This window comes from Oenanthe melanoleuca, chromosome 19, assembly GCF_029582105.1.
Source record: "Oenanthe melanoleuca isolate GR-GAL-2019-014 chromosome 19, OMel1.0, whole genome shotgun sequence".
NCBI lineage: Eukaryota > Metazoa > Chordata > Aves > Passeriformes > Muscicapidae > Oenanthe > Oenanthe melanoleuca.
Genome location: NC_079352.1, coordinates 3,965,604 through 3,987,254, shown reverse-complemented (window position 1 = coordinate 3,987,254; position 21,651 = coordinate 3,965,604). Strand labels below are relative to the sequence as shown.

At 47.1% G+C, this 21,651-nt stretch overlaps 1 protein-coding gene across 2 annotated transcripts; it reads right to left on the bottom strand.

Annotated features, from left to right (window-relative positions):
• On the bottom strand, positions 1-19,042 carry NUFIP2 (nuclear FMR1 interacting protein 2). Of its 2 annotated transcripts, XM_056506392.1 has the most exons (5): positions 18,772-19,042; positions 14,185-15,894; positions 6,611-6,643; positions 5,991-6,045; positions 1-5,685 (listed from the first exon to the last, which is right to left on the bottom strand). In XM_056506392.1, exons 1-4 carry the CDS (start codon positions 18,953-18,955, stop codon positions 5,993-5,995), a joined length of 1,980 nt encoding a protein of 659 aa, XP_056362367.1. In that variant the 5' UTR covers positions 18,956-19,042; the 3' UTR covers positions 1-5,685; positions 5,991-5,992. The 2 variants fall into 2 exon arrangements, with proteins under 2 accessions (XP_056362367.1, XP_056362366.1); XM_056506391.1 differs by having other exon boundaries at positions 1-6,045; positions 18,772-18,964.
• Positions 19,043-21,651: the final 2,609 nt, after the last annotated feature.

Below are 21,651 nucleotides of genomic sequence, written 5' to 3'. Positions count from 1 at the left end.
TTCTTTTTTGTTTGTTTGTTTTCTTCTTTTTAAAGATCTTCTATTCATTAATAAGGCTGTAGAAAAGGGACACTGCTATCTTACAAAATGGCTTTAGAGCCCTGGACATGTTATATGAAGCTTTCTGATTAACAGTCAAGATAAATCCAGCTCAGCATCCCCTGGTGAGGACACAGGCAGGACTCTTGCTCCAGTCCCAGCACAGGGAGCGGCTCATGCCCAGGACACAGGGCTCTTTTACCTCTCCAGGTATCCACAGCTCCACTCTCCTGCTGCTTTAGAGCATCTTGGGCAGGACAGAGGAGCCAGCCTGACCCTGGAGTGCAACATGTACTGGGCAAACCTCTAAAGCTCTGTAATCCCTGGAAGGCAGCACATGGAGATCTTCTTCCCACCAAGTTCCTGCTTCCCAGCTCTGTGCACTAGGGTTTTCCCACATGGAAAAATGCTCTGGTGGTGGCCAAAGCCAGAATTACTCTGGCTTTCTTGGCTACTCCACCACACCAGCCCTTCTCCTGCCTTACACACCAGTGTGGAAATGTGCAGCAGCTTCAAAGTGGGTGAATCCTTGTTCTCTCCCCTCCCAACCTCAACCAGCTCCCTTGTAAACAGCCTCTGTAAGAAAAACAAATCACGAAGGATGGACGGACAGAAAAGTCTTCTAGGGATGAGAGGGTAAGACTCCTGAAAGCTTGAGACACCACAGCAATTAGCTGAATCAAGATCAAAACCTGGACACACAGGAAAACTACTGGCAGTTCTGGCTGTGAACACCATCGCTCCCAGATGTCCCTGAGGTCACCCACTGGCCACTTGGGAAAGGACACTATGGTGCTACCTTAATGCTCTCTTGAAGGTGAAAGCACTAATTACACACACAAACAGGAGCACAAGTCCCAGTTCTCCTTTTTCCTATTTTTTTTCCTAGAAGGAAGCAATTTTCCTTTCCTTTTTAGCTGGCTGGTTCACCCACCACCTGCTCCCAGCTGCCAGACCCACAACCTAGTGAGAGTTGGGTTTCTTTCCACATTTCAAAGAAGTTCACAGCAGCTATGAAAGGCAAGAAGTGGGATTTACTAGCTCAGAAAGGTTTGAAGTGGGTTAGTAACAGAATCCACACCCTGGAGCTACTCACTGGTCAAAGAGACAGGAGATTTTTACTAGGTTTCACAGAGGACTGAGGTGGGTTTAAACCAAAGCCAAAATCCAAGCAAAGCTTGAAAACCATTGCTTTGCCAATCCACCAAATGGGTGGAGTGGGAGAGAGCAGAGACCCAAGGCCTCAAACCACTGTCATGGAGCAGCTGTTAAATCACCTCTTGGAGCACATGAACACTCCATGATCCACCAAAAAGCGAGCAGACCCCAAGATGGATCTTGCTGGCACTACATGCTCCAGCCTCTATTACACAAGACCCTGTAAAAGAGACATCAAAAGAACCTGCTGGCAGAGGAGAGGTGGGGAATGACCAGAGGAGAAAGGAAACAGCCTCTGCCTGTGCAGGAATCCTCACTCCAATATGAACAACTTGGAAAGGAAACCAGAGAAAAGGGACTCAAAACAAGAACAGAAATGAGAGAGAGAAGCCTTAACCTGAATTAATATCTTCATAGCTAATAAAAAAATAGGTTGTGATCTCACCCTTAGTGCCGCTTTCCGATACTACACATACCTAAGGGGTTTTGTTTTAAAACTTTCTTTGCTCAGTGTAATGAAAACAATGGCACAAATAAATACTCGCTCGCTCTGCTCACAAGTCAGATGCTCGCACACGCACCGCCGGCTCCTCGTCCCACAGACACCCTCGGGTGCAGACCCAGGACAGGAGGCTGCTGCTCCCCTTCCTGGGCTCTATTTGGTTTATGCTACAGTACTAATACTCTGAGTCAAACAAAAAAAAACAAACAAAACAAACGTGAGACTTATCAGTAACACCTTATCGTTATTTCAATGTGCTAAATTAGTCACAGCTCAATTTCAGGTTTTTTTTTTTTCTTTTTTTTCTTTTTTTTATAAGTTTACACAAAAATAATCAGAAAACAGATTAAATCTTAATATATTTTTAATAAGTGCTCAGTTAAGAATTGTGTGAGGACTTGGGGAGGACTGCAGACAGCGACAGGGTGAGTTACACGACAGCACGAGGAAGTTCCTTCCAGGGTCCTGCCTGGCTCTAGGCAATAGTCTATCCCAGAAATACCAGGGAGCCGGAGCTACAGGAGCTCAGAGAGAGGAATTCCTAACTGCTTAGCGCTGAGCACACGCCGTGGAGCTCATGGAGACAGACAGACAGACAGACATCTGGACAGAGGATGGTCAGAAATACAGCAGAGAAGGTGCTGCCGAGGGTGTTTCTGGATGGGTCCTGCTGGCGAGGCAAAGCCACAGAGATGAGCATCGGGGGAAATCCAGCCCAAGCCATCGCTCGAACCGTGTTCCTCTCAGCATTTCTTTTGCTATTTAGGTGACAGACTGGACTAGGCCAGGATAAGAGTCCTCAAATATTCAGCAAGACTCAGACCTTTCTAGAGGCGCAGGGTTAATGCTGCTCAACTCCTGCATCGCCCCAAGCACGGACCTGGGGCAGAGGTACAGGACAGCACAGACCCCAGGGAAGCAAAACAGGGAGTTTTTGTCTTTTTTTTTTTTCTTTTTTTTCTTTTTTTTTTTTTTTTTAATGGAACCCAGCCCTTAAGGCGACAAGTGACTACACAAGGCAAATAAATACACAGCAGAGCCTTAAAGCCAGTAAAACAAACTGGAAATTTTGCTATTAGCCTTCAACGTTTTGAAAATAATAATAATAAAGGAAAAAGAACATTTCTTCCACCTTCATTTTCCCAGCCCCACCATCCAGTTTGTTCAACACTTTAAAGCTCAGGAACACCCCAGCTCTTCAGCAGCAGAGCTGGAGGTGATTCCAACTTTTGGCAAGCAGTTGGGAGACTCAACAGAATTAAAAATAGGAACGTCGGAGGACTAGATGTTGGGCACATCTGTAAACATGTTATACATCTCAAAGTTACACACACCTGTAGAGGTGGCACAGTTTATAGGTGAAACAGAACTATTTGCGACTGGCCAACCACACATTTCTGAACCTGGACTGATACAATACATGACTATATAGTATCACACTCAGTATTATACTATATAGCTTTGGATACATCAAATGGAGTAGGCAATCCATAGTCAAATGTTTAAGCGTGGCAGAAAGTGAGCGTCTTACACAAGGTACAGAATTCAGTTTCATTGTCCCACCATGAACTCAAATGTCTCATTCAGGAACAATCTTATTAAAAGTATAAAAACAATTTAAAAAAACCCACATGCTACATACCCCTAATTAAAAAAAAAAGAACAAAAACAAAAACAAAAAAACAGTAAGAAAGAAAGCGATAGAATCATAGAATATTCTGAGTTGGAAGAGACCCATCAGGATTGAGTCCAACTGCTGGCCCTGTGCAGGACTCCCCAAGAATCCCACCCTGTGCCTGAAAGCACTGCCCAAACTCTTCTTGAACTCAGACAAGTTTGGTGCTGTGACCACCTCCCTGGGGAGCCTGTTCCAGTGCTTCTGGGTTAAGAACCTTTTCCTGCTATCCAACCCCTGACTCAGCTTCAGGCTATTCCCTGTCACTGGTCATGAGAGTGAAGAGATTGGAACCTGCCCCATGGGAGGATGTTGAAGACCACAATGAGGTCTCTCCTCTTCCCCAGCTGACCAAACCAAGTGATCTCATAAGGCCTCCCCCTCTAGGCTTCCTCATCCTCATGGGCTCCTTGGGATGCTCTCCAATAGGGGTCTTTCTTACATTGTGGTGCCCAGAACTGCCCCAAGAATTTGAGGTGAGGCCACACCTGAGTGCAGAGCAAAGCAGGAGAGATCATGCTGGGTCTGGTGCCCACCAGGGCACTGCTGACTCAGATCCAACAGGATCCCCAGCTCCCTTTCCATGGTGTTGCTCTCCAGCCTCTCATTCCCAGCCTGTCCAGGGCTGCAAATTCTGACACTCACCCTTGTTAAACTTCATACAGCTGGTGATAGCCCATCTCTCATTTGTTGAGAGCTCTCTGACCTAGAGGGAGTCAACAGCTCCTCCCAGTTTAGTGTGTCAGTAAAATTAGTATCTCTGAGTCCCAAACCCAGGTTGTCAATGAGATGCTGGAGAGAAATGGGCTGAGGATGGAGCCTTGTGGGACCCTCTGGTGACCAGACAGCGACTGGATGGACAAACCTAAGCACAAAGGGTATTCCAAAGTTTTGGGTTTATTTGTTCCTTGTAATGCCCCAGAGGGTCCAGTCTCATTTTAGGAGACACCAATTGCTGCTGATTTGGACATCCAGGAGCCAGGATTAGGCCACAGACACCCACGATGAGCTCTGGGTACATGGGGAGCTGGGGCTGGTCATCAAACCCATTTCTGCTTTATTAATTCCTCACTCTTACACTGGACCCTGTGAACTTTCCACCTTTAAGAAAAAAAACCAGAAGAACTACCCGACCCCCAGATGATTTGGACACATTAGACAAGCTGCAATGGGACAGAGGGGTTATACAGCTGGAGCCTGTACTCTGCTCAGCCTTCCCTACCACTGCTTTCCTTTCCCTGGGATTATTTTTTTTCTTTATTATTTAAAATTATTATTTTCATTCCTAAGTCCTCCATTTTTTTGTAGTAAAATATATTTTTATTAAGAGATAATTAGAAGCAGAGCCCGGAAATACACAGACTGCATTAAAATATAAAAGAGCATCTCCAAGGGGCAGGAAGTCCAGCCATTGGCATTCTATGGACAAATTGAAAAGGATTCAAATTCCCATTTTTATCTTTTTTTTTTTTTTTTTTTTTAACTTTTTTCTTTTTTTTGTTATTTTGAAAATTTTTTTAAGAGAAAAAATAATTCAAGAAGGGTGAAAGTTAGCAGAACTCAATTCCTCTTCAGTTTTCCAATGAAAATGGGAAAAAAATCCAGCACATTTAGTGTTAGGAGACAGACAGAGCAAATATGAAGCACCTACAGTTGAAAGCAGAAGATACTTTTTTTTTGTCTTTTTTTTTTTTTCTTGCTCCCAGTAATACAATAGCATTAATCTGTGGGAACAGTGGGGGTTTTTTTTGTGGTTTTTTTCCATATTAAATGCCTAAACAGATTGCTTATTTTTCCATGTTGTCTTTTAAAATGAAATAACTCTTCAGTTGCAATAGTCCAACGTGTAACAGGAGCCAGGTCAACTGTGTGACTTCACCATGCATCCTAGAACTGCAGTATTACCATCTTTCCCTCAGCAGAATGATCCTTTTAAGACAATATCACCAGCATAGGATTGCTGCTTTACTCCTGGCAAAACACGCGGATTATAATTCTCTGGAAAAAAAAAGAAACTCTGCAAACTTCAAGGCGTTTCTCCAGCATTCAATGGAAAACAAAATAGGGGAAATAAAAAAAAAAAAAAAGAAACCAAACAGGGGAGGTGGAAGGGAAAGGGGAGATGAAGGATGGTGAATCATCCTGATTTCCCTGTGATTAGTGTGTCACTACAGTCACAGAACAAGAAACAGAAACCTTGTCAGGTGGAAATGCCTCTCCAGTGGGTTGCTGTTGCCCATGTAGACGACAGCAGGAACTTTGAAACCGGGCTTGTAATTGAGTCTGTATTCCTTAATCACTTGCATTCACTCTTTAAACAAAAACAAAACAAAACAAAAATGAAAAAAAAAAAAAAAAAATCTATTCAGTACCGGAGATTAAATAATCACGTGTGTAGTCTCGTTGAAATAAATTTTCAGATTCCTTAAGAAGTCTAATTACTTTCAGTTGCCATTTTTAAATAACTATATATATATTTGTATATATTATCCTGTGATTCTAGTTATGGTTCCTCTGCTGCACTGAAGATTTAGAAGGAGCATAAAAGCCTTTTTGTCCCCCACGAACAGCACAAATGCTGCAGAAAGGTTAGAACAGGCAGTCTTGTCTTGCTACCTTCATTGATCCGGGCGATCCATGGCTTCATCATAAGTGATTATCCTTTTGGGATCTGGAAAGAAAGCAGAATTCTAAGTTTTGGACAAGCTACTTTCAGGCCCTGTGGCTGAGAATAAGCACAAGATACTTGGCTGTTAAGAGACTTTTCCTTTGGATGCCCTCCTCCAGCCAAGCCACCCCAAGGCCAGGCTGGCTCCCCCAGGGCAGAGCCTGCTCCCCACAGCAGCAAACAGGTCTCCACATGTGGCTCTTCCCACACAAAACCTCTTCTCAGGTGACTTGTGGGGATACACCAGAATTTAAAACTTATTATTGGATGTGGCACTCAATACCAGAAATAGAAAGTAATATTGTATACACATAAGGAAGAGTCATTAAATCTAATTTGACACTGGGTTTATTGCTCTTTTAGAGGCTTTGCTCACCATTATAGCAAAGCTTGTTGTCCTGACTTTCAGTGATCTGAAACAGAGATAAATCCAGACTACAAACCGCAGGCACTGAAGAACTGAACCCAGTCATCTCCAGACACAGAGACAGAGACAATCTACTCTCACTCATCCCCCCTCCCAACAGACAGAGCAATTCAGTTCATTTGTTCTTTCCAACATCCTTACCTTGCTTCTGCAAATTCCAAACCGCTTCCATTTCTGTGGAGGCAAAAAGAGACAGACCACTGTTACTATGTAGATGGATGCTGCCATTAGAGACCACTCCAAACACACTTTAATTTTCCAAGTGTGGCAGTTGTGCTGAGGCTTTCAAACAGAGCCAACTCCCTCCCACCCAGCCCACAGGACTATACAAATTTGACATCAAATAATTCAGCAATAAAAGGCAAAGGGATGGCTGTAACACGGTCTTAAGGGTCAGAGAGCCAAGCTGAGCATCAGAAATGTCATCACCATTTACCAGTCCTACATATCACAATCTAACTTCAGGCTTTACTACTTTGACTCCAACACTGCTTTGCACATTACAGCCTCAACCAGGAGCCTGGAGAGATGATTTTTACAAGTTGATGCTTACTGAGTGTGAAATGAGAACTGCTGGACACAGAAAGCTACACATGGTTCACAGCATGCGTGCTAAGGCACCAGGCAAGGGTTGGGGTTGCTGTGTGAACATCTCTGCAGAGCTGCTGCCAGCACTGCCCAGGACCAAGGTGTGATGCTCCACACACCTGGCTTGCAGTTCTTCCCCCAGTTTACCTCTGCAACACATTTGCAGACTAAAGACAAACCTTTCCCAGCTCTCCCTAGATATGCACATCATTTTGTTTACCTAAGAAATAACAGCAAAGATAAATGTTCTTTTCATTAACACTGAGAAACAGAAGACTCTTTCCTTTAAAATATCCCCCAAACAAAGATGTATCTTTAGAGAATCATTCAAAGTAACTACTTTGAGCTGCTATCAAGTTGGAATTTTGTGAGCTAGAATATTTTTTAAGACACTGACTGTACCCTGTGCCCAAGTTCAATAGACAAAATTATAGAAAATGAGTATTAGTCGGAACACAACCTGCAAGAACCACTTTCAAGTCTCTTTTCTGCCAGAAAAGGTGACAAGACCTCAGTAGGGGCTAGGAAAAGGGAATGGCAAGGGATTATCAGGCTACGTGGGATATGCAGTAAAGCACAAAACAAGGCAGTAAGTAAACTAACCAGCATGGGAAAGGAAGAAGAAAAAGCCCTACAAAACTCACGGCCTCAGCATGATGTGTGCCAAGTGTCACCTCCATCAATCGCTTTCCTTCTCCAGCCCTTCATCTGTCCTTTGTCCACTACAATCTCCAGCTCCCTGGGGCAGGAAATTGCATGCAAATAAATATTGCCAGCCCTCCCTGCACAATTAAGCCTTTTGTAAGGAAGGCCCCGACAAAATTTTACGAGGTCTGTTATTTCTGTGTCAGGATAGTAACAGCAACACTTTGCACTTCTATTGGGGAGCCCTAAGTGCTTTGGGAATAGAAGCCAGCCTCTAACACCCCAGGGAGAGGAGCAGACTGGCAAGGGACTGCCTCCCTCATCTGCCAGATGCAGATTCCCCTGAAGTAAAATGAACCAGCTACTAAAATTACCTCCCGTGGAGCGAGTTTTCCATTCAGCGCAGTTTGATGCATCATTTCCTAACAGCTAAAGAACATCTCCCATTTTAACAGCTTTCCCCAAAGGCAGGAGACAGAAAACTACTCTCGAGTTGCTGGTTCCTGCACATTAGAGCAACCTTTGAGCATGAAATACAAGGCAGAGCTGAAGCACCTCCCACCACTATATGCCCACGCACAGATCACGTTGTCTTGTGCACTTCATTTGGCCTTAACTGCCCTGGACACCACAAGAATGTGAACTCCTTGCATTAAGAGTATCTGACAATAAGACAAACAGATATATTGTTAAAAACACACCAAAAACCTACTAACTTGACAAAATTCTGTTTCAAAAAAATCTAACAATCCTACGAGTTTTTCAGACTTCCATTTCTCTTCTCCTTCAGAAAGGGAGGGTGGTGTAAAGTGTCCTGGAAATCCCAGACACCTGGACACACTAGCTGGCAGATGCTCAGCCTGACCAAGCTACAAAACCAAAGACCATCAGCAAACAATGCAATAATAGCTCTTACTAAATATCACCTGCCATCAGCAGAGCAAGGTCCTCTCCTCCACCTGGCAGCACAGGGACAGGGGACAGCACAGGTTAAGCACACTGACAAAGTGAAACAACTTCATAAGGGAAAAGAAAACAAGTCTCAGGCTAACTGCAACACAAAACTAGGGAAAAAAGGGATTTCTTCAATCTTAAAATGGAATTGTATTATTTATTCTGCTTTTCTTGGTAGTACAGTTAAGTTTGCCAGCCAGTTCCAGGCTGTGATCACCTATGACTGACAAAAGGTGCTGTGACAAATGCCATGCCCACTGTCACAGGGTGACTTGGTGACTGACTTGGTGGACAGGCAGCTCAGCAGAGCCACTGCTGCCCAATGCCTGGCTCCAGCCAAGCAGAAGGAAACACAGCCCCAAAAACTGGGCATGCAAGAGGCCCCAAGCCTGCTTTCAGCACTCTTTCTTTGGGCTCAAAAAACTCTTCTCTTAAGCCTCTTTTCCCTGGATAAACCTTCCAGAGCAAGTTTAAGCAAAGGACTCCTACAGCTGCTCACCCTGCATGAGAAAAGGAGCATCCTCACCATCAACCTGAGTCCAGTCTCTCAGATACTGCCCCAAAACTGCTGCTTTCCAAACACCTGCCCAACAGGAGCCACCACTCCCAAAACCAGACATGTGACTGGGGAAACTTTCTTCTCAAGTGGACTCCAATCCAGCTGGAGAAAACCAATCAACAAACCCTTGCACAACCCAGCACCAAAGCCAGTCCTGCTCCAAGCCAGGGGCAGAACTAGGTCACCTCATGTGCCCCTTCCAACCTCTCGTTTTCCAGGATTTTTTTTTTCAATTAGCTGGCCTCTCCACAGCCCTCAGGCTCATGGTTTGTTGAGGAATTGCCTAGGGCAGCCAGTCCCAGCCACATTCACCTAAACCACTTTTTCTGGGGACTATCACTGAAACAAAGGGTCACTGGAGGAAAGCTTTGATGTCAGGAACAGACTAAGGCACACTCTGGTGAATTGTGCTGGGATTCTTCATAGGTTAATAAACTTTACAGCAGGACTGGTGCATAACCTTGGAGGGGAAAGAAGTTTTTGTAATAACTTGTTAAGACAGGCACTTTTACACACATTTTCCTTGCTAGAGAGGCAGTCCCTGCTAACAGAAGTGTCTGCACAATGCCATGCTACTATTTCACTGTCCTTATAAATCCCAAAATCGTTCCTAAAATACAACACTTAAAAAATAACAAGAAGGGACCATTCTGATTTTTTTCTGTTTGTATCTGCAGGATAATGATCAAGTATGGGAACTGCCCTGGAAACAAAGCAAAGAATAAGTACTCCATGCTGTGGAGATACATGGCTGTACAGCATACATTGTACTCATCCTGACAACTGGAAAGAGCAGGGACTGGAAGGAGAATTAAATCAGCTTTTGCCCCAAAAGGCCATAATCAACAGAGCGAGCTCCAACCCCTTCCCACCACGGGGGGGATGGGAAACCAAGGCTTTTTTTCCCTCCTTTCCTGATGTAAAGGATGAAAATTGCTGAATTCACAGCTCTGCTATTTCTTCTGACCCAGTTCACCATTCTGACAAACGCCACTCCTGGCTGGCCCACGCTGCCTTGCTCTATTTTCCATGCTGCTCTCCTGCTTCTTCACACGAGCAGAGATGCTGCTGCAACTGAGATGCTGACAAGGAACAAAGCAGCAGCACAGGCAGAAATTCAGGGGCAAGAAGAAGGGAAACCCTGCAGCTCCCTCTCATCCACCCATGTGGTCTTTGCTGCTATGCAGCTGAGCTGGAGGCCTCAATTATTTGCTTTTTAGCTCAGGACAAGCAAATTATTGAGCTTACCACCACAAAGCTTGCCATCTAGAGCTCAGTGTTAGTGACAGCCTGGCCTGAAAGACTGCAACTGCCTGAACATGACAAAATTCTCCAAAGCATTGACAATTATTTTGATATGAAGTACTTCATCCAGCTGTCTTTAAAAGAAGGACTAAAGCAGTTAAGAAGATGCTGGTTTCGATGCAAGTAAAGCCTCCTAATCTGAAGGACCAAAATATCTGCAAGAATCAATTTTACCTCAAAAAGATAAGGATTTTGGCAATGCCACACCAAGGCAGAAGTTCAACTACTAACCTAGATAGGAGATAATTACTTGAAAAGAGAGCACCACTCCTTCCTGTACCTTCCAGTGTCCCATGTGAAGTCCATCCCTGTCTCCAAGCACATCCAGAGCAGGCCCACCCACCCAGTGCTGAGCTAAATCAGCTCTCCCTTGGTAAATCAGATCTGTCACCCACGGGTGTTTCAAGGCACAGTCACAAACAGCGAGCACGGGCTGTCAATGAAAGCAGCCACACTGAAGGATTGTGTTTTACACTCAGCCAAATCAGATGATCAAGGGAATCTTTCTGGCCTTTAAACAGAGGGGGGGAAAAAAAGAGAAAGAAGCAAGGCATGAAGCAGGGGTACAAGGAAACCAATAGGAAAAGCTTCGAAGAACAAGAGAGTGCATCATCACTGTTGCTTAATGTTCCCAGGGCTCTGACTTGTGGAGAAAAAGCAGTCAGGGTACAGGCAAAGGAACACAGGAATCCTCCAGCAGGACCTCACTGTGCTCTGCAATCACCCAGTCTCACACCCCAGCACTCAGGGATCCTGTGGTGAGTTACAGGAGCACTGTACCAGAGCCAGTTCTCTCTGGGTGCCACCTCCTCTATCCGTCTTTCCACAGGGAAGCTGTGAAGCAATTACAGTTTATAATGTCCTGTGCAGTTGCTGGGCAAGCCAGGCACAGGAAAGCCTGGTTTGCTGGAACAAAGCTACTGAGTAAGCTGGAGGCTTTCCCAGACAAATTTACAGCCCAGGATGAGGATCCACACAACCTGGTCACAGTTACAGGCACGAACAGTGCAAAATAGAGTGACATTCACAGCACTGCAACCACTCACAGCTCATTCTTCTCTGCAACCCCCAGAGCTTCATCCTTGCACTAAAACACTGCACATGGAGCTCAGGGTAGGAAACACCAGGACCTCACAGTGCTCCAGTCACCCCTGTCCTTGTCCTGTGATCGTTTCTCTTTGTGTTCATAACCCCAAGGGCAGGGCAGATGCAAAGATCAAACTAGTGAGACTTTGCTCAAAAGCAAACAGATCAATCTGAGAGGGAGAAGTTCACCTGACTCTCAAAACCAAAACCAAACAAGTCTGAGGACCCGACTGCCTGGAATGCCCTAACACCAACTCAGGCAAACCCACACATTCCGGAGCAAGGAGGAAAAGGCAGCTTGTGAAAAGGAACTGAGTGAAATCGTTCTTTTCCTACTGCAGAGGAACTGGCTGGCTTGGAGCTGGACCTCAGGAAAGCAGCCCAAGATAAACGCAGAGAATAGTGTGGGAATTAACCCCCGCACTGCTGTCCTGCAAACACACCCTGGTTTTGAGGCATTTCACAGCACATGGTGAGCTCTGGCTGCAGGACTATGGCCAGGAAGAGAGGACAGCAGGCACTGTTCCTCCAAATATTCCTTAACAAAACTCACCCCAAGGCTATGACTGATCTTTTGCTTTGTAAAGCTGTAATAGCTTTTGAACACCATATAGGAGAAAAGACAAGCCCAAGCAGTTTGGAGCACCCCATCATTGCATTAATGACAATGCTGATTAGAAACATCCATCATCTTTTACCCCTAAGTAACAGCTTGAAGATGGCACATACATAGAGTGAAAAGAAAATTAGCAGAGATGAGTGCTGGAGAAGGATAGGGTGTCCCCAGGCCATCATGGGGGTGTCTGCTCTGGATGCTCAAAGCAAGACCATTCACATGCATAAGAAAAGCAGAGAACAGTATTTTAACGGGCACTTTAAGTGGCCATTCTTGCCAACAAATGTAATTAACTCCTCTGTTTAGAGGAGCTCAACTGCAACCAGGCTTTGAAGTTAACACCTCCTTGAGAGGACATGGGATGGGAGTGTTCTTTATTTTCCTGTTGTTCCTATTGTTTCACTGAGGCCTGCCTTTCACAGCAAGTGAGAATGGGAGAGCTGATGAGTCTTGCTGGCAGCACAATTGCTTTTCCACAAGTTCAGATTGACAAAAACAGAGGCAAACAGAAGTCTAGGGAATATTTGCAAAATTAAGAAAAATATCACCGAGGATTTTCTTCCATGTTATGCTTTCTGGTGCGAAGTTGGGATTTAAGCTGCAAGCAGACACAAAAAATGAGACTAAAAAGCCTGCTTTAATGCTGAAATAAACTGAGCAGAAGAGAGGACCCAGATAAAATCAATTGATGAACACTGTTCTCAAGAATACTAGAGCTTGAAATGTTAACGTCTTGAGAGGGAGATGACCTGGAAAAAATATTTGGAGTTATTATTTTTAAATGACTGGGCTTGTTACTACAACAGGAAGGCATTCGAGTTTGTGCTATACAGTTTGTGAAGTGGTAATTCAAGAACTTTGCAGAGGGTGAAAACAGCAAATTTGCCAAAATACCAAAAGCCAAACACACACCTTCTGCAGAGGGAAGCAAGATATTATCCCTATATGCATGTGGAATATTAAACAAAGACAGCATGATCGCCTTGCTCCCTTCAGGGTAGAGGGGTGCAGGGAGAGGGAAGGTGCCAAAAACAGGAACTGCCCCAGTGTTGGTCAAGAGTGAGTAAAAAACACTGTGACAAAAGGGAACACACAACCAGGCTCCTGCTAACACTGAGCCAGCACCAAAAGCCAAGAACTGCCCCAAGTCCTCAGAGCTTCTGGGGCTGAGGCTAAAGCAGAAAGCAAGCCATCCCACAGGCTTCCCTCTCTTCGTTCCCATTTTGAAGTGTCTGTATCGTGTTTGAGTCATTTCAATCTCAAAAAAACAGGAAAAAAGGGAGCTGAACTACAAAGGACTCCATGAAAGCAATAAAATCATCTGAAAGATGTGGCCTACAAAGACAAGGAGAGAATTCAATCTGCAGCTTACAGAGGAGCTGATAAGAAAAGATTGGTCTTGCTGTTGCCATAATACTGAAGGGCAGGGAAAAAGTGTTTGTCGGGCACACTTAAAAAAATAAATCACACCTACAGCTGTAGGAATAATTTTTTCTTCCTTCAAAGCCATGATTTCATGGTCTGATCTGCCCAGGGGAGAAGCTGCAACACTTTGGTGGCAGAGGTGTGAGTACAGACTATGAAGCCTTCACAGTGACAGAATATCACCTGCTACAGAGCAGCTGAATCTACACATTTAACTCCTTCCAATGCCGAGTGGCTTATGAGGACCTGCTAAGTATCATCCTTATCAACATCACTCATGCTTGTCCACAGGAATAGGAAAATAAATACCTCTTAACATTAATTAATCAACTCTTTGAGTAACTTCCCCAGACCGTTATTGCCATGAGAGCATATGCAAGAAAAAAAAAAAAAAAAAAAAAAAAAGGGGGGGGGTGTCAATTTTTAAAACAATTAGAATTGCTGGAAAGAACATACCATGTTAGAATATTGCACTTATAAAAATAAAATGAAAAAAAAAAAATGAGAACGCCTTTAGGCAGCGAGTTAAGCCATTACCTTTAGTGTGATATAGAATAGCAGCCCTCAGGTCAAAAGAACCCCAGCTATCTTTCCTTTCTAGGCCTCTCTGGTACCTCTGTTCTTTGGCGGAGGCTAGCAAATTGTTCGTAGGAGAGGCCAGAGCATTCTCTACTTCATAGTCTTTTGAAAGAAACACTAAAGCACCTTGGCTACCGGTGTCTGCCTTTTGTAGGTCACCTGTGTGATGCGACTCCAAAGCTAAGACACCACCCTCAACAGCAGTCCCAGGCTTAAGAATAGCACTAAGAATTTGAGGGCTAGTCCGTTTATCCAGCTCATAAGCCTTAGGAAACACAGGTTGTTCAGTTCCTGAGGGAATGATTTCAGCACACTGTGAAACCAAAGTGGCAGGATATTCCCCTTGAAATGTCACTTCCATTAACTGATTATCCGCAGATTTCCCCACAACGGTTTCAGGTCCAGCACTGGGCTCGTTTATGAAAGACAAGCCCCACTGATTCTGGAAGATATCCCCCAGGTTCTGCTGATTCGTCTGCGAAGGGAAATCGACTTGCGCTGTCCCCAGGAGCACAGTTTGCATATTTGAAGGGTAGATAAAAAGGCCAGATTTCTTTTGCTCGAGCGTTGTCGAAGTTGTACTCGTGTCCTGGGGTACTGACTCGGAGGAGGTCGATGGTACAGTACTAGCAGCAGTGGAGAGCAGTGGCTGGGCCCCTGGGGAATACACACTGCCATCGCTCCCCGCCAGGATCGGCCCGTTGGAGAAGCTGGCAGAAGTGACAGATTTCATAGCAGACATGGGGACTTGGGACAGTCGACTTGATGTTTGGGCCTGAGTTTCCCCAGCAGATGATGAAGATGACGAGGATGATGTGGATGGGGTTTGAGCTGCTTTGTTGAGGTTTTCTTTAACTTTACTTGCATAACTAATTTTGGGAACAATTTTAGCACTGCTATTGTCCACTGGAAAAACTGGGGGTGGTTTAAATAAGGTCCATGAGTCCTCTTTAGATGTAGCCGACGATGCATGCTTCCCTTTGGGCCGGTCATCAAACTTCTTGCTGCTAATCCCAGGTTTCGCATCAGAGTTTTTCCTCGGTACATCCCCGAGCCCCGGCTTTCCCCGACCTGCTCCACCAGCCCCAGCCTCGTATTTCCAAACAGGCTTAGTATTTTCAATTCGGTTCCCCTTTTGTTCACTATAATCAGGCTTGAAACTGTCAAGTTCCTGTTTCAAGGTTGGTGCGCTGACCTCCTGCTGCATTATTTTGTCCTGTACTAGATTCAAGTTCTCACAACCCTTGGCACTGTTGCGCCTGCCTTTCCGTTTTTTAGGCGTAGTATATCCACTCTCGGAGCCACTACCATCGTTGTCGGCCCCTTTGCCTACGTAGCCATTTGTGATGTAGCTGGAATTATTGGTCACCACGCCGTTTGGAATAGGCACTCCCTCTGGCTTGTCTGAGGACTGGTTTTCTCTGTGTTTGTTTTCGTAGGACTTCTCATTCTTTTTGTCCATGCTATTTTTCTGAATGAAGTTCTTGGTTTTGATTCCAGCTTTCCCCAAAGCGCTGGCCTTCACAGGCTGCTTTGGGGTGGCATTAGAATCTATGAGCTGCTGGCTGCCATTGGGTACCCTGGATCCTGGGGTGGTGGCTTCATCAGAGCACAGGCCCTTTAGTGACACTTCTCGTTCTCCTGCGTTACCATTTAGCTCTCCGTAGCCTAGAGGGAAGCCAAAAACAGCAAAAGGCAAGAATTAGAATGTGAAATGTTAGACTTGTCATTGCAGAAAGCTGTAGTCAGCCCCAAACATATCCAGTTTCCTTATGCAAACATTTTAAAATAGGAAAATATCTAGTCTCTGAGGTAAAGGTACATAAATTTATTTGCTGGAACACACAGAAAGAAGGGTTAAGTGGGAAGGACCAGCAGTGACTGACTCTCGCATAACTGAGGGACATACAGATAACACAACAAAGCAAAAGAAAATACAGTTATTATGCCAGGAAAATATACTGTACTGAAGATCACTGGCAAGCCAGAGAGCTATTTCATCAGCTACTATTTCCAGGTCACAGAAAGGAAAAAATTAATTCCCAGGATGCTTCAAGACAGCCTTTGTGACAAGATCAGTGGAGGTTCAGGATACACTATGTGAACAAGGGACAACTGCTACCATCTCCATCAGCTCCTGGGCCTGCAACACCAGCAGTCCTCCTTCCCACTCTCCTCCCGAATGCCATCTCAGTAAAGGGGTTGAGAAAAAAAAAAAGTATTTCTAAAAGGACATGTGCAAATCCAGTTGGAAGATGGAGAAAATTTGACCACATCTCCTCACTGCATTTCAAGATAGCGACCAGCACCTCCCTTTCAGCTCCTTAGCCCTGAAAAGGTGATAAAAACTGAGAAAAATTGCATCCCTGCAAGCGCCCTTCTGCTGCTACCAGCAATGGGTCTCTTATCCTCTGAAAAAACAGTATTTCAGAGTCTCCAGGAGAGCTGGTATGAGCCTGAGACTCAAGAAATACACTATTCACTGAGGGCTCCAAGTCATTAAAGCATGAGATTGTGCTATAGACTCAGCTCTCCTTTTTCCTTCTGAAGCTCACTTCCAGGCCTTATGGTTCTGGGAGTGCAATTCAAGCAGAGCTGGAAGCCCAGGACAGTCCACACTGAACCACCTCAACTCCTTTGCTTTTTCCTTTTTAAATATCTCTGGCCAGAAGCCTGCTGCTTTCGAGGACCCTGGCTAAAGCCCCAAGAGAAGCCCTGGAGCCCCAGTGGGAGACAGGGAGAGCACACGGTGCCCTGCTGAACAAATCCACTCCAGCTGCAGACGGAGCAGAGGGATCCCTCCTCCTGCACCCGCTGCTCCTCTGACTCATCCGTCCTCCTTCCCCAGGCTGGAAAGCCTCACATCCCCCACAACCACTGACCCACCTAAGGCTCCATCTGCAGCCACGGTGGCACGGAGTCAGCACAGAGAGGGAGTCCCTCAACAACTGGAGCGGGCAGAACTCCAGCTTGAAAGAAGAATGTTTTTGTTGTTGCCGATGTTGTTGAAATTAACTGCTGTAACTAAAAAATCATTGTTACCCTCACATCCTGGAGCCTCAGATGTCTGGCAGATGTAACAGCTCAAGTTCTGTGCAAGTCGGGAACACAAGAATCCTTGTAGGAATCTTTACAGAAATTCCACAACTGAGTTTGCCGAGGGGGATCAAAAAGGATTTTACTACATGCAAGTATCTGTAACCACCACAACTTCCACTATAACTTTCAAATATGTTCTTAAGAAAATTAACCATAAATACTTCACCCCAGAGAGAACTAGAACGGTGGGATCCTCCAAAATTAAGTATATCAGAATAGCCTGAAGAGGAAGCCCTCTCAAGAGCAGTGTGTTACAGCTGACCTTGCATGACTCAAGACTTCTGACACCAGTTGTTAATGACACAAAACAATAAGAGTGGTCATAAGACCATTGCAGATGAGGAGTGAAAGAATTAAATGAAGAACAAAATCCATTTCAGTAAGTCAGTGTGTCAGCAGTTTCTAGTTCCAATTCTCAAGCATTCACAGCTCAGCTGCCTGAGTTTTCTCCAAATCAACATTTGGCACAGCTGGCCTTGGCCTGGACACAGAGGTGCAGCAACCAAAATTTAGGGGAGAGGAAAAAAACCAGGATGGTAAGAAGAACAGGTGAAGAAGATCTGGCAAGCTCATGAAGCGTTTGCGAGCTGGGAAGGGAGGGGTGCCAGCCTAGGCACATATTAAAACCCTAGGCACGCTACAAACAGCGAAATGACTTCTCAACTTATTTTTGCCCGGTAACTTATTTTAGCGTGTGCCCGATCAGGTCCCTTCCTGCCTGCCCAGGCTGCACATGGGGCACTGCCGACCCCGCTCCGCTGCTGCCAGGCCCCCTCCCACCTCGTTATGTAAAAGGAAAATTCAAGGGAAGAAAAAAAAAAATAAAAAATGTACGCGGCACTCCGGCCGACTGGTGGCCACGCACTCGCTTTGACCCCGCACAAACCCCCCCGAAGGGACTGCTGGAGCCGGGGAGCCCCTCAGGAGCGCGGCGGGGGCTCCGGCCCTGCCCGGGATCGGCTCCCCCGCGCCGCTAACCGGCCACAGCCTCTGCGGCGCTGCCGCCCGGCCGGCGGCGCTCGGCACGGCCCGGGGGCCGCAGCCCCGGCCCCGGCGGGGAGGAGGCGGCTGAGCGCCCTGGGCCGGGCCGGGCCGCGCCGCCTCCCGCGGCCGCCGCCGGGGCCGGGCCGGGCCGGGCCGCTGCGCCGGCTGTGACTCATTGATCCTGGCGCTCAGCAATGGCCCGGCCGCCCCCCGCGCCCCCGCGGCCCGGCCGGCGGGGCCAGCGCGGCCCGGCCCCACGTGCCGGCGGGCGGCGGTGCCGGCGGGCCCGCGGCTCCCGCAGCCCCAACATGGCGGACAGGAAGCGGCCCCAGCGCGGCGGAGAAGCTTCGAGCCGGGCCGGGGGAGGCGGCGGCGGCGGCGGCGGAGGAGGAGGAAGAAGAGAGGGGGGCCCCACCGCCGCCCCACGAAGGTCACAGGCCCCGTCCCCCTGCCCGCTCCAACCTGGTCTCCGCTTCGGCGCCTCCGTGTGCTGCGGGCCGCCGTGCTTGTGCTCGTGGCGGAGCGGCGGCTTGGGCTGGGCTCGGCCGTCGGGCGGCGGCAGGTAGGCGCTCTGCGGGTGGTGGTGGTGGTGCCCGTAGTAGTAATAGTGGTGGTGGTGATGGTGGTGGTGGGGCTGCTCCTCCATGGGGGGCGGCTAGCGGGGCCGGGCCGGGCTGGGCGCTCGCTGCTGGGCCGTGCGGCTCCGGCGCGGGGACGCGGCTGGCGCGGGGGAGGCGGCGGACTGGCAGCGCCCGCCCTGCAATCAGCGAGCGGCGCCGCCGCGCCCGCCCCCCGCCCCGCCCCGCCGCACCGCGGCCGGGGGAGAGCCGGCCCGGCCAGCGCGGACCCGCCCGGCCGCCCCCTCCCCCGGCCGGCGGCAGGTGAGGCTGCCAGCGCGGGGCTGTTCGGGGCGTGCGTGCTCGCCCCCTCCCCGTGCGAGCGCGGCAGAGCCAGAATGAGCGGCTCCGTGTCCGCCCTTTGCCGTTGGGGTGTTCCATAACCGGCAGGGAGCGGCGTGCGGCTCCGGGGGGGTTTCACCGCAGGGTCACCGGGAGGAGGGCGGCCCGGGATGCTGTAAAGCCGCGTTTTACCGTCGTGAAGCGGGTGAACCGCGCCCCGGGGCAGGCGGAGAGGGTTAGAACAGCTTCAGCCAGGGCCACGCGGAGGGGATCCGGGCAGGGATGCGAACAGCGTGAGCGGCCGCGCTCACAGAAGCAGGCACGGAAAGCGCGGAGCAGCAGCAGCAGCAGCGCCCCGAATCGCTGCCGGGCCGAGCTGCAGCGCTCCCGCAGCAGCCGGAGCTCAGCCGGCTCCAGGGCTCCACCCGCAGCCGCCCGGGCAGACCCGCACGGAGCCGCCACCGGGCGGGCTCAGCACCCACCCGGCCTGGGAAAGGTGGGCTCAACCAATGCACCTCTCCACGTCCGAGAGAAGCACCGGATCTACCTGTTGCTTAACAAAAAAATCAAAGGGTGATGGGGAAGCCCGAGAGTGTAAGGAGGAGAATTCTTGAAACTTGACAGAATTTGCAACAGATTTCATACCATTTCAATCTCTGATTATCCCCACTTCAGCATGCTAGGGGGGAGGGCGGTGGCAGCTGAATGACCTGAACTCCCCCTTTTGCTCTGACCAGCCTCCACTACAGGAAGGCAAGACATTCAACTGCTGTTCTTGGATTCCTTCTCAACACTAAGGCCCAATTCTCCAGACAGCACTAAGACAAAGTGTTTTGGATTGTACGAATCAGTGAGGAACTGAGGCAGGAATTAATTAGGAATGTAGGAAAAGGGCAGAGAGAATGGGGAGACCTACGACTGACACAGGCTGGAGACAGAGTCCTGCTCCAAGTTATTTGCTGCTCTGTTGTGATTAATTGCCTCCAAATAGCCCCAACAGTGTGCACTGTAGCAAACAGGGAAGAAAAGTGAAAAAAAATATGTTCATGTAATTAAAGACTGTTAAAATTAATGTGCACAAAAAATACAAACAGGCTCCACAGATAGTTTTCAAAACAGTATGGACTCACTTCTTAGAGCTTTTCCTTGCAGCTTAATGTTCTGTTCTATTTTTTACTATTTTAATAAACAAAACTGATAAAGTTCTGTGTCTAGAAAAGCCCTATCAGACTTTAGCACTGTACAACAGCCCTTGTCTGGAGATTTTACAGTTCCCAAGTTTTATTTTAAGAGAACACAGTTGAAAGTTTATGCCTCAAATACAGCTTCCCACTTCACCCTCCTCTTTACTACACAGGAGAAAAAGCTTTTCCTTACCAGAAATATCAACTTCAACATTAATACAGAGGGTTTTTTTCAAGATTTGAGGTGCCTGAAATATCACAAGTTCTCTGCCAAATCATTCCTGCAGTTTACATTTCTTTCAGCACAATCCAAAGCAATTTAAAACGTGATGAAACCATTTAAGCAAGCAATGATGAACTTTGGGCTTTACCCAAACAATAACGGTCCTGGTCCTTTCAAAGGCTGACTCATTGAGTGACCTCACAGTGCTTAGGAGACAAGTCTTAAAATGAGGAGTCGGGCTTTAATCACAGCTGACATTTTATTGGTGGCTTGGAAGAATTTATTTTCAATATAGGGAACTGGCTTGAAGATTTAAACTTCAAAAGACCCTAAAGAAAGCAAACAATTACAGACAAATCATCTCTACACACACATACCAGAAATCTGAATACAGAGGAAGGTGGGGTGTCTCTTTTTGAAAGACAAAGCAACTATGCCACTACTTAGAAGTGTCATGTTACCAGTCTTATATTCTCTAAAGCTTGCCAAAGAGAGAAAAAATTTCTAAAATAATGCAGCCTAGGGCTCATGAAGCACAGGCATCCCACACCCCAATATGGTGTGTCCACACACTGTAGGCCTTCCCCACTTCCCACTGACTGCACACTGCATCCACAGGGATGAATTTGAAAGGTAAGAGTAGTTCCAGCAGGCGGTGCTGCCCCGTGGCCACGCTGGGACACATCCCCTCCAGAAGGAGAAGTTTCTGTTAATCCCAGTGTTTGCCCAGTGTTATTAACATGTTTTAATATTCAACAGGGATGTGCTCTCTGGAAATGGAAACTGGAGATTTCCTTGTCTGCTCATCTGCATAACTTTTCCTTCTTACTGCTCTCTGGCAAGCCAGCAAAGAGGCAATTTTCCTTGGAATTCCACACCCAGTGCCAAGTATTCCCACATCCAGGCACAAAGCTGGGCACAGCCAGTATAATTTCTAACTCAGTAATTTATTCAAAGCTCTGTTTCATGAAGCTTTGAAGTGGATGGCTTTGCAGAGAACCTGCCATTTAAAAGCTGCAAAATTAAGGTGGCAAGG

Excerpts from the sequence above, each read along its gene's own strand:
- NUFIP2 (XM_056506392.1), bottom strand. The coding sequence starts at position 18,955 with ATGGAGGAGCAGCCCCACCACCACCATCACCACCACCACTATTACTAC. Across the intron at positions 15,895-18,771 it reads GGCGCCGAAGCGGAGACCAG|GCTACGGAGAGCTAAATGGT; the intron begins GTTGGAGCGGGC and ends GCTTCCCTCTAG. Across the intron at positions 6,644-14,184 it reads TATTCTATATCACACTAAAG|AAATGGAAGCGGTTTGGAAT; the intron begins GTAATGGCTTAA and ends TTGCCTCCACAG.